This window comes from Lepidothrix coronata, unplaced genomic scaffold (assembly GCF_001604755.1).
Source record: "Lepidothrix coronata isolate B3197 unplaced genomic scaffold, Lepidothrix_coronata-1.0 Scaffold331, whole genome shotgun sequence".
NCBI lineage: Eukaryota > Metazoa > Chordata > Aves > Passeriformes > Pipridae > Lepidothrix > Lepidothrix coronata.
This window is the reverse complement of record NW_016690511.1, coordinates 246,949-262,846: the sequence shown is the minus strand read 5'-3', so window position 1 is coordinate 262,846 and position 15,898 is coordinate 246,949. Positions and strand designations below refer to the sequence as shown.

General features: G+C 47.0%; 1 protein-coding gene across 1 annotated transcript; it reads left to right on the top strand.

The window, feature by feature from the left end:
• Positions 1–239: 239 nt before the first annotated feature.
• LOC108509081 (heat shock factor protein 3-like) lies at positions 240–15,898 on the top strand. Its single transcript, XM_017838325.1, has 13 exons — positions 240–424; positions 1,465–1,573; positions 3,196–3,323; positions 6,033–6,157; positions 6,997–7,072; positions 7,737–7,798; positions 8,232–8,313; positions 8,597–8,730; positions 9,542–9,787; positions 11,043–11,148; positions 11,685–11,750; positions 12,578–12,644; positions 13,464–15,898. The coding sequence occupies exons 1-13, from the start codon at positions 266–268 to the stop codon at positions 13,793–13,795; spliced, it is 1,692 nt and encodes a 563-aa protein (XP_017693814.1). The 5' UTR covers positions 240–265; the 3' UTR covers positions 13,796–15,898.

Here is a 15,898-nt window from a genome sequence, read left to right as displayed (position 1 = left end):
GCCGGACAGCCCCGGACAGGGCCGGACAGCCCCGCACAGTCGGCGGGCGGCGCCGGGGGGGGGGCCGGGCTGGGGGGGCCCTTTAAATGCGCGCGGTGACGTCACGCGGCCGCGCGCTCCCCTGGGAGCACAACAAGAGCCACGCTCGCGGCCGCGGGGCGGGGCCGGGCGGTTCCCGCCAATGAGCGCTCGCCCCACGCGCCGGCCCCGCCCCGCAGTGCGCGCAGCGGCCCCGCGGCCCGACCCGGCCCGGCCTGGCCCCAGGATGCGGGAGGCGCCCGCGCTGCCCCGCGGCCCCGCCGCGCCCGGCCCCGGCTCCGGCCCCGGCCCCGGCCCAGGCCCCGCGCCCGTCCCCGGCTTTCTCGCCAAGCTCTGGGCGCTGCTGGAGGACCCGGACAGCGACGACGTCATCTGCTGGAGCAGGGTGAGGCGGCCGCGCGGGCCCGGCCCGAGGAGGCCTGCGCGGAGGGCTCGGGGTGGTGGGGAGTGCGGGGCCCTGCGGGCCGGGCGGCGGCGGCGGCGGCGGCGAGGGAGGAGGAGGATCCCCGGCTGCCCGGATCCCCCGAGCCCGGTGGGGCAGCCCCGCGGCTGTGCCCGGGACGCCGCGCTGCCCGCGCAGCCCCGGTGCGGCCCGGGGGCCGGTCCCGAATTCCCGGTCACCGGCATCGGGTGGGGAAAGGAGTCATCAACTGTTAGTTTTGTTTGCGGAGCGGAGGCCGATGCGCCCCGCGGGCACAGGGCACGGACACACAGACCACACACCCCAGACAAGCACCGTGTTTATTTTTGTCCCTGTCATTTTTAAATCCGAGGGATTTTCTCCTTTGTTTTTAGCTGTTTGTCCTCTACAAGGAAAAGATAAAAAGAAACACAATGTTTTTGTTCTCTTTGTGAATAGCATTAAAAGTGATGCAAAAAACCTCTGGCCGCTTCCAGGAAGTTTGATCTTGAGCATATGATAAATCTGAGACTGCTGGTGTCTCACTTACCCCTGGTCACCGCTGGGTTGTGTTGTCTGAACTTTTGGTTCAGACAACTAACAGCAACGTTACTTGGTTATTTTTAGTGATGACGTAGCACATACAATGGAATAATCTTGTCAGGAGCTGGTCAGACTGATGAAGGGAGATGAAATCTCTCTAGTGGTGTGAATTCCATTGTGTTTGAGCAATGCTTATGTTTCCTGTGGACAAGGAGAGCAGGTTTTTAGAACAATTTTGCTTTGGATTAAGATCAAAGCATCAGGGCTTTAAGAAAATCCCTATGCAATAGAAGTGTTCCATGTAACTGTGTCTCTGTATTAAAATTTTTTAGTCCAGTCCCAAGTACTGAGAAGTATTCCCACAGGCAGTTCCCTTGGTGAAGTGTTTTGCTCGTCTCTGCTGATTTATGGTCTTCACTTAAGAGCAACATCTTAGGAAAGCTGTGCTTGTTCATTAACTGTTACTCCTGTTTATTTCCTAGAATGGCGAGAATTTCTGCATTCTGGATGAGCAGAGGTTTGCCAAGGAGCTGCTCCCTAAGTACTTCAAACACAACAATATCTCCAGCTTCATACGGCAGCTCAACATGTGTAAGCATCAGCTGTTGCTACGTGTTCTCTCTGCCAAGTTCATTGGTCCTTGGCTTCATTTTGGATTTCTTTAAACAAGCAAGTAGACTTGGCAAGTCTCATCCCTGAAAACCTGGGTTCTGGCCTTGAGTTTGCTTTGCAAAAGAAAACACTGATGGTAGAGCTTGGTTTTTGGTTTTTGTGTTTCTACTCCAAGTCCTTTAGAGCAACAGCTGTAAGAATATGTAAGAACCCCCCAGGGTGGGGTTCCCTGGGCTCCAGTGGTGCTGTTAATGTAGCAGCAAACATATGTGTACCCTGGGGAGCAAAGGCTGTGTATACACCCATACTCCTAGAATGTGAAAAAAATTGCCTGGATTTGGGGCTGCCATTGCTTTTGCTTGCATTGGTGTGTTGGAGCCTGATCAGTCCTGCTGATGGGCTGAGCTGGACTATGTTTCTCATTACATTTTCTGTGCTTGTGAGCGTCACGTGGCAGCATTTTATAGCACGTGTACAGCGTCTCCAGGCAAAGGGATGCTGTGAGAGAGAGACTGCAGCACCCAGCAGGAATAGCTGCAGAAGCTTCTGGGCCCAGTGGAAGGGCAAAGTGCACAGGAGATGCTGCCTTAGTTAGAATTTCATTGGGAGTGAGAGGGAGGAGCTCTCTGTCCATGTCCAGTAGTTTGCCTGGTCTCTCTAGCTGATGCTTGTATAGATTTTGTCAGATGTGAGAGAAAGCACACCTGTTTAGTGTTTGGACAGAGGGTAGATGCAGTTCTTTGTGTCATGTGTTGCTGTTTCTGTGACCCTGTTACTTGAGTGACAAAGGGTAATCCAAAGAAACAATTGTCACTTCCTTTGTAGCCAGGGTAAATGTGAAAATGCAAATATTCCTATGAAGACATGCAATGCAGTGGCAGCCTCCTTTTCCTGGTGGACCTATCCTGGCTCCGTAACGCCAACACTGTTGGGGCACAGTGAAGCTGGAATCCATTAACTGTGTTAAAAACTTGAGCAAGGAGAGAGATGGATTGGTCTGTCAGCTCTGTCCTGCCTCTACCCTGTGGTGCTTAAACAGTGATGGACATAGAGCTAGCAATGTCTCACTTTGTGCAGACAGTTCTCCATACTTGGAGAAGGTGCTCTGCTGCAGGTATTTGCACAGGCAGGGAACTAATTTCCCTATCTTGCTTTATTCTGTAGACCATGGTGGTGCATGACAGCATTTGCTTTGATATGTAGTTGTCAGGGATGAAAGGGGAAGGTGTACTGTTCCTCTGCTTGCACTGGGACAAGATTCTGTGTAAGATGTCATAACAAATCTCATTTCTAACTAACTGCTGTGGTGTTTTGGACATGACTGTCTTGCCCATGGACACTTGGTGACCTCTGCCACACAGCTGTGTGTGCAGCCTGCCAGGGCGTTCCATGGTACTGTGGACACGTTCTCTAGCTGTGAAGATCAAAGCAGTGAAATCACTGAGCACCAGCAAAAGCTGCTTTGGCCGTTTTTCATAGTTTCTGCTCCTAGTAACTGTGGTGCTTTGGATATTTTGGTAGCCTTGGAGTTTTCTTTAGCTGTATGTTGTAACAGTCAGCTTTGTACTGGGAGAAATGCCTTTGCTGATTCCTCTCCACAGATGGTTTCAGGAAGGTGATTGCTCTGGAGAATGGTATCATTACAGCAGAGAAGAGCTCAGTCATTGAATTCCAGCACCCTTTCTTCAAGCAAGGGAAGGCACATTTACTGGAAAACATCAAGCGCAAGGTACAGTCTAAGCACAATGTTTACTTCACTGTGTCATGAAAAGTGGCTTATTAACAGCATGTATGGGTGTTTCAGAGCCAGCAAATGCCATGGGAAACAAGGTTGTACATCCTGATGCAAGCCTTAGTAACTCCCTCACGGTGCCATGCTGGTGCTTAGCTGGGCCTCCTCGTGCCAGTGCTTAGACAAAACCCTCCCTGCTGTTGGCAATGCACTGGGATAGGACCACATTCTGCATCTCCATCAAACAAGAGCCCTTTCCACAGAGCTCATATCCCTGATTGCAGCTTATCACAGTCTACAGTTCTGTCAGCGTCTCCAACTCAGAGAGAGGCACAAAGTGAAAGAAGCAAAAGAAATACATTTTCATTTGACACTCATTGAAAATTAGCAAGGGCCTCAGTAATCATTTCATTTGGGTGAGTTTGCATAAATTATAGTGTTCCTCCAAAACTATGTTACCACTAAGCTACATCTTTATGAGCACTTTCTGGTTTTCTTTTGTACGTTCAGGCCTTGCCTGACCTGTTTCTGCACAGATATTCATCTTCTCTTGACACATTACTGCCCATAATATCTTAAGGAAGAGAGTATCATGATACATCATGTTGACATGTGAACGGCAGAATCTTTTCTTTAGGCTGTCGTCAGGTGTGGCTGCATTGCCCAGGGTAATAAAAGCCCAGGGTAGGCTGGAGAGCCGCAATTGTGTTTGGATCGATTCCTCGCTGAGCTGCCCCTGCTTGGAGCCAGAATCGATTCCCCAGTGCTGGCTCAGGCCAGTGCTCCCCCCGTGTGAGCAGCGCGTGTCCCAGCACCACGCGTGTCCCAGCACCACGCGTGTCCCAGCACCACGCGTGTCCCAGCACCACGTGTGTCCCAGACCACGCGTGTCCCAGACCACGCGTGTCCCAGCACCACACGTGTCCCAGCACCACACGTGTTGGGGCAGGCAGCCAGTGACAACAGGTGTGGCACTGTGTGTCCCAGGGGTGGGGCACTGGGTGGAGTGTTCTAGATGAAAAGACAAAAGCTCTGCTTAGTGCCAAGGACATCCATGTAAAGTATTGAATAGGTTGGTGAAACATTTTCTTTGTTGCACAGGAAATATTAGTGATTTTTTTGCAAAACAGTTATTAGTTTTCTTGCTGTTTTACTGCCTGGAATGGAGCCATATTCCAGTATTGGCTATAAACTGGATTTCAAGTCTCTGTCAGGAATGCAGGTTTGAATGCACCACCCTAATTAGCCAGTTGGAGACTGAAGAGCAGTTCCATGCACTTGGGCAGAATGTTTTAGTTGGAGCCTTTTTTTAGAGACTGGCCACATTTGAAATTCCCACCTGCTGCCTGCATCTTTCAGGTGTCTTCCCCATGGAGAGGTGGTGTGTTGAAAAGAAATCAGACAGCCATGAATTCCGTTTGGGATGCACCCTGGGTACATTAGCATAAGTTATTACCTGCAACAAACAGTGAAGCTTCTAAACTGCAGACAGGGAAGAGAACTGTCAGACCCTTCAGTCCATCCTTTGCATCACAGGACTGTGTTAAGAAAATAGTCATGTCTGAGGAGTGATTGCACAACAGCTGTGTTCTGTTCCAGCATGAAGGAGTGGGATGTTGGTTTATAACACCATAGGTCTGCTTCTGACCATCCCCTTGCCCTTTGGAAGACGGGATCTGTTAGCCAACCTGTGTGGAAGTTATCTTACACCTCAGCAGGCCAATCCCAGATGCTTTCACCTCCTGCTTGGAATTTAGTAGAATAAGAAGAAAACTCCCAGTATGCTGTAGGTTAGGAGGGATATCTGGTGCAACTCTGTTTGGTTCCATCATAGTCAGTATTTGGCAAAATGATGTTTAAAATGATGCCACAAAACCTGGATGTGTCATTCCGAGCTGTGATGCACTAGACCTGTCGTTTTCAAAATCCTGAATTGTGTCATAGCTAACAATGCTCCCACTGCAGAGAGAGTTCCTGAAGGAACCGAAAATGTTTAACATAGAGGTGCAGGAAGGAGGTGGTGAGCTTTTTGCTTTCTGGTGGCTCTTCCACCACCATGTGAAGTGGCAACATTCACGGATTCTGCTGTGGGCAGAAGAGCAGATTGGACTCTTCTTTCTGGAGACAAGTCTCTGTACCTTTGGAATATTGCTGAGCAGAGAGGTAGTAGAGGAAACACCAATATGGGAATCTGCAATTCAGCTGGTGTGGGACAAATTTTCAGATCAAGTAGGATGCATCTAACTTGACACCTTCATCCTCCAGGAACTTAATGGAAATTTGTTACTCCTCTGCTGGCAGATGTACTCACACCCAGAAGGAATATGATCATCTTGTTCTTCTTCCACTGTCAATTGTGTTTTGCTTTTGGCTGGTGTTTGCCTGTGACACTAGAGGGCAGAGAGCCCCCGGGGAAAGCCCCTTGAATCAGTGGTTTTTATCATGAATTACAGTCATGAATCTACTGTCTTCAGGTACAAAGTGGTAATCTCATCTTTTCATTGACGTCTTGTTTTTTTCATACAGTGCAGACTGTCCTAAGGACTGTGACATGTAGCAGTTGTGGTGTTCTGTGACATGTAAGAATTACAGTGTTACCTGGTGTCATAGCAGAGCCTGTACCTGTTCTGCAGACTGACTGCACTCTCCTTGCAGCAAGGAGTATGCAAGGCACTGTTTGTAGTAAAGCATGTGTACCTATTTTAGGTGTCTGCAGTGAGAACCGAGGATCTCAAGGTCTGCACGGAGGATTTGCACAAAGTCCTGTCCGAGGTGCAGGAGATGAGAGAGCAGCAGAACAACATGGATGTCAGGCTGGCTAATATGAAGAGGTAGACTCAGCTGTTTCGGAGGCGCTTATACATTAAATGTGGCTTATATCTGGTGGAGCTTGGCTAAATATGGGTTTCATTTGGACTGGAAACAGGTGAAGCTGTATTTTTTCCTAAGAATGCCCATTCCACCCCACACAACATTCTGAATCTTGTTTGGTTTTATAATTCAGTTACAGACTGGAGATTAAGACTGGGAGTTTGTTGACTGTCTCGAGATTTCACTTTGGTTGCCAGCAGCTTTTTAGGGCAATCAAAACATTTCCTTTTCTGAACACAAACAGGGTTAGATGCAGTGAAGGACAATTAGTGTTTGGTTTTCTTTCTAATTGGAAGTGGACTTTGCACATCCTCATCTCTGTTCCCACAGATCCTCTTCATATAGGCACTGGTAATTCATTTAGGTCATTGGTATGCCAGCAGGTATCAACCAGAGTTCAGGAGATACCTTACTCCCTCTGTTTCTTTAAAAAAACCCAACACCACCTTGAACACCACCTTTGAACCTGTCCTGAGGCTGTTGGTGCTTGGAAACAGGCTGAGTGTAACACACAGTCTTTATTTGACAGCTTTGAGGCTTTGAAGGAATACCTCAGATTAAGATTATTGGTGGAGTAGCAGAGGATGAGGGTGCACTTATTGAGCGTTTGGTCCTGCCTGATGGAGTTAAATTAACCCAGAGTTTATGCTAGTGGATTGGATTACCTGAGTTAGTTATCCATAGAGGGAATGTTGTCATTAGTCCTGCAAGGTACTGTGAAAGTTTGAAAGCTGTAAAACTAGAGCATATAAAGTAAACTCTGTTCATCCTCTGTCTTCTGATTTATTCTGCATTGCAGAGAAAATAAGGCCCTGTGGAAAGAAGTGGCAGTTCTAAGGCAGAAGCACAGTCAACAACAGAAGCTGCTGTCTAAGGTACCATTGCAGCATCTTCAGTGCTACCATCCTTATTCCTGCCTCTGTGATACTTCATGGCATTCTTTGCTTATGTAGAATGACAAATGACACAGAGCTGAACAGGCTGTATTGATACAGCAGAAAGAAAATGTTCACAGTTCCTGAGTGTCCCAGAAGTAGCACAGTAAAGAACCACGAGCAAAGCACTAAGGAAAAGTCATAGTAAGATGTCAGTGTGTGGAGGCAGTGCATGGTAACAGGAGCCCAGAACACAAGATTGCAGGCACATGGAACCGAGTCTGTGAAAGATCTTGGACCAGGACACACTTAGACCACTTGTGAAGTGAATATGGAACCTGGAAACTGTAGGAGCTTGCGCACTGGAACAAATTTTCTCTGGTTTATCCCTCAGCTGTTTCTGGTCTGGAATCCTCTAGTGACTTGTGCTGTTATATTGCATTTCAAAAAAAACCCCAACTGTGGAAGTGGGATAAGTTCTGTGCAGTTTGTAACTCTTGTTTTGGTTCTTAAGATACAATTGCAAATGGATTTTTAATTTACCTGTTAATTTCAGTCACATAACTGCATCATTTTATAGTAAAATCAGAATTAAGAATTTGATATTAGGATTGCTATGCTGACCACTTGGTTTTGTTTTTTTTCCCTTGTTTTTCCTTTTTAGATTCTTCAATTTATACTAAGTTTGATGCGAGGAAATTACATTGTTGGGGTCAAAAGAAAAAGGTAATTACTTTATAGGTCCCAGATCCATGTCAGATGTGAATTATAGGCATAAATTGGCTTCTAGTGTATGAAGTATATTTTTATTACTTGTATATTCAAACTTGAGAAAGCTGATGGAAGTTGAATCAAGCACAAAATAAAGATTTTCCTCCTTACCACTAAAAAAAATAGGCGGGGAGAGAATATTCTATACGTACTCAGTTCCGAAGGGCATGGTTATCAGAAGTGGTAACTCTCAAAACATGCACATGTGACTGACTTCTTCCAAACGCAGCGTATGTGTAGTGCAGACTGCCTGCAGTGCCCTTCCTGACACACATTCCCAAGATAGGAGGGAAAGAATGATTGTCCTTACTACTACTGCATGTATTTGGCACTGCTGCAGCTCCTTCCTGTGGAACTAACAATGTTCTAAAGCTGTTGGTTTTCTCAGGTCTCTCACAGACGCTGCAGGTGCTTCACCCTCCAAGTACAGCCGTCAGTACGTCCGCATACCTGTGGAGAGTGGCCAAGCTGTAAGTGTCCCCAGGGAAACAGGCAGTGGGTTGAACAGAATGATACCTGGGGATACCAGTCTACCCTGTAGCTACAAATACACTGATCTTGTAATCAAATGCTCTCCCTTTTGCAATGGGCAGCTTTAGAGCATTGCTCTGGCTGTAAAATTGTGCAAAGCAGTACAACTGGTCACAGATAAAATCGGAACAGGAAAGAGAAGCTGCAAGAAGAGTGGGGCTTCAAAATAAAAAAAGAAAAGGTCAGAGCCTGTGGTTTACTCATTCTGTGCTGTATCTGCAGATGGCTTTTTCCGAACATAGTGCAGATGAAGAGGATGGAAATGGCACAGGTCTCATCATCCGAGATATCACTGACACCCTGGAAAATGCCACTGATGGCCTCCTCGCCGTGGCACACACGAGTGGCAGAGCCAGGTATGTCCAAAGCACACGTTTATGCTTGGGTTGTTAACTGGTAGTTGTGTTAATGTTGGTGATTCCATGTGGATTCTGGGAAACAGCCTCTCTGAATGTTCACACCGTTTGTGCATGACAGGCCTGTTGTGGGCTCTCCTTTTTACAGCATGTACCACTGGTCATGGTCAGAGCTTGTGTCTCTTCAGGAGTGCCTAGAGGCCTATCAGGCTGATGGGCACTTCAGGTTTGATTTGCTGAGGCTTTTCTGCCTGTTCAACAAATAAGGACATACTTGACTTTTCGACTGAACAGGGACCTGAATGCATATAGAGGTGACTAATAAACAATCCAAAATGTATATAGGTTACTGACAGACAAATCAAGATGTATAGTTTTATCTCCAGTCTCAGTACTTCTCTCACTAAGCATAGCCTAGGGAAGACATCCTCTGTGTGGCAGCAGATTCTAGTGAAAACCCATTTAGTTTATAACACCCAGCGTGAAATATGGACCAATTTGGAGTCTTTTCTTTTGAGAGTCTGTCTGTTAGGAGTTTCCCTCCTGCCTAATTTCCATGTATTATATTGCTGCTTTTAGCCTGGGAAAATGGGGTGTTTTGCCCTGATATGTACTCTCTGTATAAGCTGTAATAAGAAATTCTTCATCTGCGTTTAGGAAGACACTTTGCTGCTTTTTCTAAAAACCAGTTCATTGTTTGAACTCTCGACTGGCTTGGTGTTATTAAGGTTCGGGATGCTAAAGCTGAAATGAATAGTAATGCAGTTGATGAATTCTCCTGTGTGTTGTTTCTCTTGGGATTACATTTCAGAGAGCCACAGGCAGCTGTGGATCCCGGCTTACCTCTTTGTCAAGTATCACAGCCAAGTGAGTTAAACTGTGCAGAACCTGTCCCACCAGTTCCTGTAAATGATGTCAGCAAATCCAGTGAAATAGGCAGTGCTGCTGTGGAACTCCATACTGCACAACCAAATGCTCCAGAGGACCCCGTGTCAGTGATTGACTCCATCTTGAATGAGAACAACTCTGGAAATCAAAATGATCCTTTGCTGGACAGGTATTAACTTGTTTCTGAAAACTGTTACACTGTCATCACCTTGTGGGGTCTTGTTGGAGTTTTGTAGGATGTGTTTGGCAGAATGTAGGGAATCAGCTTTTGAATTGTCATTGATGAAGTGAATTCCCTGTGCCTCTCTTAGCAGGGCTTGAAAAAGCCAAGGCTTGGCATTACACACTGTAAAAGGGCAAGTTCCCCTGTCACCTCTGTGGTAACTAGTGTGCCTGACTGCTGGTGTGTTCATCCTAGGGCCTGTGAAGGTCAGTCTGTCCCATCAGCCCACTGCTGGCACTGCCAGGAGCTGCCAAGCAGCAGGTGAAGGGCACTGATCTCGGGTGTGCACTGTGGCCATTTTGTTCCTGGGACCTTGACGTGGATTGTCCCAGTGGCCAGTGGGTGTCAGCTCAGTGTTCTTTCCTTTCTCTACCCCTCAGTCGTGCAGAGGTGTTCCCAGGTGCCCTGTCAGATCAGACACCCCTGGATGAGGGATGCAGGCTGTGGGTTCCCACTCCACACCACCTGTGTGCAGCTCCCAGCTCTGCTTCAGCCCCTGAGCTTTGCCAACGCCGTCACTGCGGCTGCAGGAGAGCTGGATCGAGGAACCTGCTTTGATTCTTGCTCCTACAGCTCTCCTGCTGTGGTCAGTGGCAGGTAGGAAGGTCTGGGATGGTGTCCCAGCACTTGTGTAATCTGAAGGCCCTGCAGTACCTTCCCTCCTGGGCACTGGGAGCTGCCTGTTCCTCACAGCTGAGAATTCAGTACAGGAGGAGCTGATGGCACAGCAAGACACTTGGTATGGGCACTGTGCCTGCAGCCATCTTTTCACTTCCTTCACTGTCCTTCAATTCCTGCCCACTGTCCCTGGAAACATGTCCAATTTGGCAACAAGCTGATGTTTCAAAGTAGGTAGAGTTCCTTCAGGCCCAGATTACTTCCATCCCTTTGCTTGTCATTTATTGTTCAGGGGAAAACCATCAGACCTTAGTTTAAACACATACTGGTGTACAGGCTGGGATCTGAGAACATTCACCAGATATTAAAATGAGGGAGGAAGTAGGTGTGGAGGGAGGAACTGCTTTTTCACCCGGTAGCTGTCGCTGTGCTTGCTGTTCACGTGGTCTTCCTTGTGCCTGTACCTCAAAGCTGGAGTGAAAGGTGATGCAGGAATGCGGTTTCATCTGTTGGGTTATTCTGGATTGTAAGCAACCTGCTTGCTAACTGTGCCTTACAGTACTATGTCATTTTGGTTTTTTAGAGAAGAAATTCAGGATTTTCTGAACTGCATTGATGCCAGCCTTGAAGAGCTCCAAGCAATGCTGTCAGGGAAGCAGTACAACTTCGGTGCCGAAGCATTCAGCGATGTGAGTGTCTTCTCACTGTTATGATTTCTGAAAAATACTGCTCAAGTTGCATCATAAAATGTTACTGGTTTATTCCATGTTGTAATGGGTAAGGAGGGGGAACATCCTGAGAAGCAAATAGTTACAGATAGTATGATTCGTAGGCATTTACAGTGTTCAGGGTAACACTGGAAGCCTTTCCCAGGTCATGCAGGATTTCTGTTCTACATAACTCAAGGGGGAAGCCTTGCTTGTCCTTCATAATCCTCAGTCACATATCATCACATCCTGACTGTGTGTTTGATTATGCTTTATGATATGGAGTGAAACTCAGCTGTATTCCTGGAATCACTGGGAAATACGGTGACTTTTTCTTCTCCTGTCACCTCAGTTTACTGCCACAGGTTGAAGCACCTGGCTGGAGGCCCATGGAGGAGCCACTGTCCCTGTGCTTCAGTGGAAGGAGCAGCACGCTGTTCCTGCCATCCCTTCAGGAGTCTCTGCAGTTCTGTTTCAAGAACTTTATTAGTTGACATATGGTCTGGCTTTATTTTCAGACATTTAATCCCGAGCTGCCAGCCCTGGATATGAACTTGATGGAAACACCGCCTGGTATGGAAAATGTAAGAGTAACATTTGCTTCTTTGGTGGGAAAGGTGAATTCTGGGAGCTGAATCCTGTGGGATGCAGCATGAGGGTGGGGCTGGGGCACAGCCTGAAACTGCCAGTTCATCCCTTCTGGCTGACCCCAGGGTGTCAGTTATCAGTGTTGGCATGTAGGAATTTAACAGGGATCTCAAGATAATTTCCAGTCCTGCATTCCTAGTGTAGTCACACACTCGAAATGCCTGTCTGAAGACTGAAAGAAAAGTACTAAATGAAAATTGTAATGCAATACACCATGTTTGTTCTGCATGTGGCTGTATGGGATTTCTTTAGAGGACATACAGAAGCTCAGCACAAACTTCTCTTAGTCCAATTCCTAAAATTGAATCATACTATTAAAAAAACCTCTTGTAAGTGTTATTTTTTTGTAGTCCTGGAATAATATTTAAATTAGGACTTCCCCCTCAGAAGAGTTTATACTACAACTGATGTAAAATGCAGCTGTGTTTAAGCGGTGCCCGCAAAATTTAATTGCATAATGAAATCATGTTTTACTGTTATCCCAACAAGACAGATTATAATAAAGTTTCTGGTTTGGAAGGTAAAACAAATATTTGCTAGTCAGAATCTTTTTTGACCTAGTAAGTTAAGTTTGTCTGTATTTCACTGTGCGTCCTTCAGAGAGCAGTGTGCAGGCCCTTGTGTGCAACAATGGACTCATTCCTCAGCTGCTCCACCTCTCTTCCCTTCTCTTTCACCTCTAATTCTGTTAACCAGTCAGTAAAGACTTCAATTTTGTTGTTGTTAAACATTCTGTCTTAACTCTCTGTCTGCTTTGTTTCAGATGGAAAACTTGACAGAGAGCACTGAAGGTCTGGGAGCGAGTGAGAGGGAAACAGCAGGAAGCAAAGGTGGGTAGGAAGGAACACTGAGCACTATGACAGCTCCAGACTCTTCCAAAACTTGGTATTGAAATTGAATTTTTGTAGCCTGTAATATGGTTTATCTCCTTCTTTGAGTTTAAAATTTTTGTGAAGACTAGGGTGTTTCACTGATCTTGAAGCTGTGCCTCAGTCTCAAGAGGCCCATCCTGTGCCCTGTGGTGGTGCTGACTGTTTCCTTTTTCACATAGAAACATGACACAAGTTCCACAATGGGGAGCAGAACTGCAAATGTCCTTGTGGCAGTATCTCCTATGCAGGCTGTGACCCCCCCCTCAAGGGCAGTGCTGTGACCCCCCCCCCAAGGGCAGTGCTGTGACCCCTCAAGGGCAGTGCTGTGACACCTCAAGGGCAGTGCTGTGACACCTCAAGGGCAGTGCTGTGACCCCCCCAAGGGCAGTGCTGTGACCCCTCAAGGGCAGTGCTGTGACCCCCCCAGGGGCAGTGCTGTGACCCCCCCAAGGGCAGTGCTGTGACACCTCAAGGGCAGTGCTGTGACCCCTCAAGGGCAGTGCTGTGACCCCCCCAAGGGCAGTGCTGCTGGGTTGCCACTGCAGTGCTGCCATTACATGCCATGGGAATCAGGGGCTTAGAGTGGGCTTCAGACCCTGATGTTTGCAGACACAGGGCCTTGGCTCAACTCTGGCAGCCATGGGTGTAGGGGCTTTCCAAGCCCATCTTGAGGCTTTCCTGTAGTGCACCAAGTCTGAAGCAGCCTCTCCAGGTTTTCTTGCCTTGAATAAGAGCCTTCACTTAGTGAAACACTTTGAACTGTTTGTTTTCCCTCAGATATGCAGCTGATCCAGTACAGGGCCAACCCTCTGCTTTCCTTATTTGAAGAACAACCCTCAGGTGAAGTTGCAGGAAAGATGGAGGATCCAAAAGACTTTCTGCTGCCTCCCCTGGAGGAGAAACCTGCTCTCCAGTCTCCATCAGGCAGTGGAACCATTGTGCCACTCACAGCTCCAGCAAGCCAGGCTGAGTCTCTGGACACCCTGGGAATGGGTGATCCACCTCTCCTCCCAGAGGATGGGAATGGAGAGTATAAACTCTTTCCACTCCTGCTCCTTAGTCCTGTTGCTAACTTCATAGATGAGGCCTCTGAGATAGAAACTTCTTGAACTCAGAATATCTGTAACTGGCTTAGTGCTGTGGAGTAGCCACCACAGGACTGGAGCAGCAAGAAGCGTGAGCTTTGTCCTCACCTGCTTCCTGGAGACCCTGTTCTGCACAGACAAATGGAAGTTCTCTTGCTCCAAGCAAGGAGCACATCTGGGAGAACTGAACACAAGCTCAGAACAAAAGCTGGTGGAGCGAAGGCACTAGGCAGAAGGGAATAACAACCTCCCTGTAAACATACCACAGTGTATTCCATAACTTTTTATCCAGTATCCTTATTGCAAGAGGAAATCTGTTTGTATCCTGTTTGTAAAGTTTGGCTGTTTTTTTTTTGTTGGGGGGGATGCTGTTTGTTTTTGTTAGCTGGATAGTAATGTGGTGTGTAATATTTTAAACCTGGGTTTACTCTTTGGAGAGCCTGCTTCAATAGGTGGCTTGTCTACTGTTTGGAATTAAGTTGGTTTTAAATTTCATTTTTAATTTGAGATTTCTTTTTTTGATGGTTTGTGGCTACAATTGTTTGCATCTGCTTAGATATCTTTCGTACTCCTAGATCTGCTCCTAGGTATAGGGAACATTTTTCCTATGGAAAATGACATTTTAACTGTGGAGTATTACTTTTAACATGCTAGCACACATCCATTGCCCCAGACTGTAGGAGTTGTGGTAGGAAGTGCTTGCCCCCTGCATAGCTGATTTCTCATGCACATTGCATGGCAGTTCTGGGGTAACCTGCCCCCAGCTCACAGGTCATGTGTCCTTGGAGATGGTCAGTAGGACTGATTCATGTCTAGGAAAGGCCAGCAGCTGCCCCTGAAATGAGAAGGGGAGCCCTGGGGCTTTGTGCTGCAGTTTCTGCCTGTGGAATCTTAAAGCCAAATTCACCAGATGCATCTGAGTCCTTTGACAGCGAATTACAAAATGTAGTGTCTGCTTCATCAAAAAGTCTCTCCCCAGAATTTCTTTCTGCACTGTTTTCCCAAGTTCTGTGAGCAGCTGCACTGTGGAGCCCAGCCCTGCTGTTCCCCTGTGCTGGTACCGAGTGTGTCGCAGTTACACGAGCCCACACAAACCTGCTGTGTGCTGAAGCAACACAGAACTGCTGGGGCTGCGAGAGGCCTGGATGCAGGTAGAAACCCCCTTGAATAATGTCACCTGATATTTCCTACCAGCACAATTACTTGAAATTTTTTTCCAGTTTGGGGAATTCAGGCTACCTACAGGCTTTGTTCTCTCTGAAGTTCCTGAACTAATAAGTTTTGAGCTCTTTTATATTCAAGAATACAAAGTAATTAGACATCCTGAAGCCTGCTAGATAATAATGCATGTTACCTGTGCTGGCCTGACTTTGTTGGATTTGTGCTTCACTGTCAAATCTATGAGCTGCAGAGGAAGGTCCTGCTCCTGAATGTGTGTGTCTGTGTAACGCCTTCAGTGTCATTTATTCCCGTGTTTTTACCTGTTCTTACCTCGTTACCCTTCGTGTTTCCATCTTTTAATTGCCTTTTGTCAAGTTTGTATTATTCGAGTCTTTCACTGACTTGAGGCCAAGGGCTGAATAGTCTCAAGTTTTCGTGAGCTGAAGGGAGCGGGGGGTGGTGAGCAAGTTACATCTGTCCCGGGTCTGGTTTGGTTTGTTGATTCCTCTCCAAAGGCCACAATTTTGCCAAGAGTGAAACAGTAAAAATCAGACCTTTCTGGTGTGCTGTTTGACAACACCATGCAGACAGCAGAGTTCTTTGGGAGGCTGCTCTGTGCCTCTCACTTCCTGCCCAAGTTGGATGGTAGTTTCTATAAAGGGTTGGTGTCATGTTCTTCCGTCATGGAGTCCTCTCCCCTGAGCGCATCTCACCCTCAGGGGTTGGGTCTGAGTGCATCATGGGTTCTTACTACACTTTCTCTCCTAAGAAGTTAAGAAACCAAGGCTTAAGAAAACTGTAAAAAAAAAAAAAGCTTGTGCATCTGTGTATCTGGTTTATGTACCGGCCTGGGAAAAGTGTTTATTTATGCAAGTTTCCTACAAAAGATTGCAGTGGAAAGGAGAAGGCTGAATACCAAGAAAAACCCACATGCTGAAGTAATTAAATGCAAGAATTGCAAAACCA

Coding starts and splice junctions, on each gene's coding strand:
- LOC108509081 (XM_017838325.1), top strand. CDS start 266: ATGCGGGAGGCGCCCGCGCTGCCCCGCGGCCCCGCCGCGCCCGGCCCC. Junction 6,158..6,996: donor AGGCTGGCTAATATGAAGAG/GTAGACTCAGCT, acceptor TCTGCATTGCAG/AGAAAATAAGGCCCTGTGGA. Junction 7,799..8,231: donor GTTGGGGTCAAAAGAAAAAG/GTAATTACTTTA, acceptor TGGTTTTCTCAG/GTCTCTCACAGACGCTGCAG.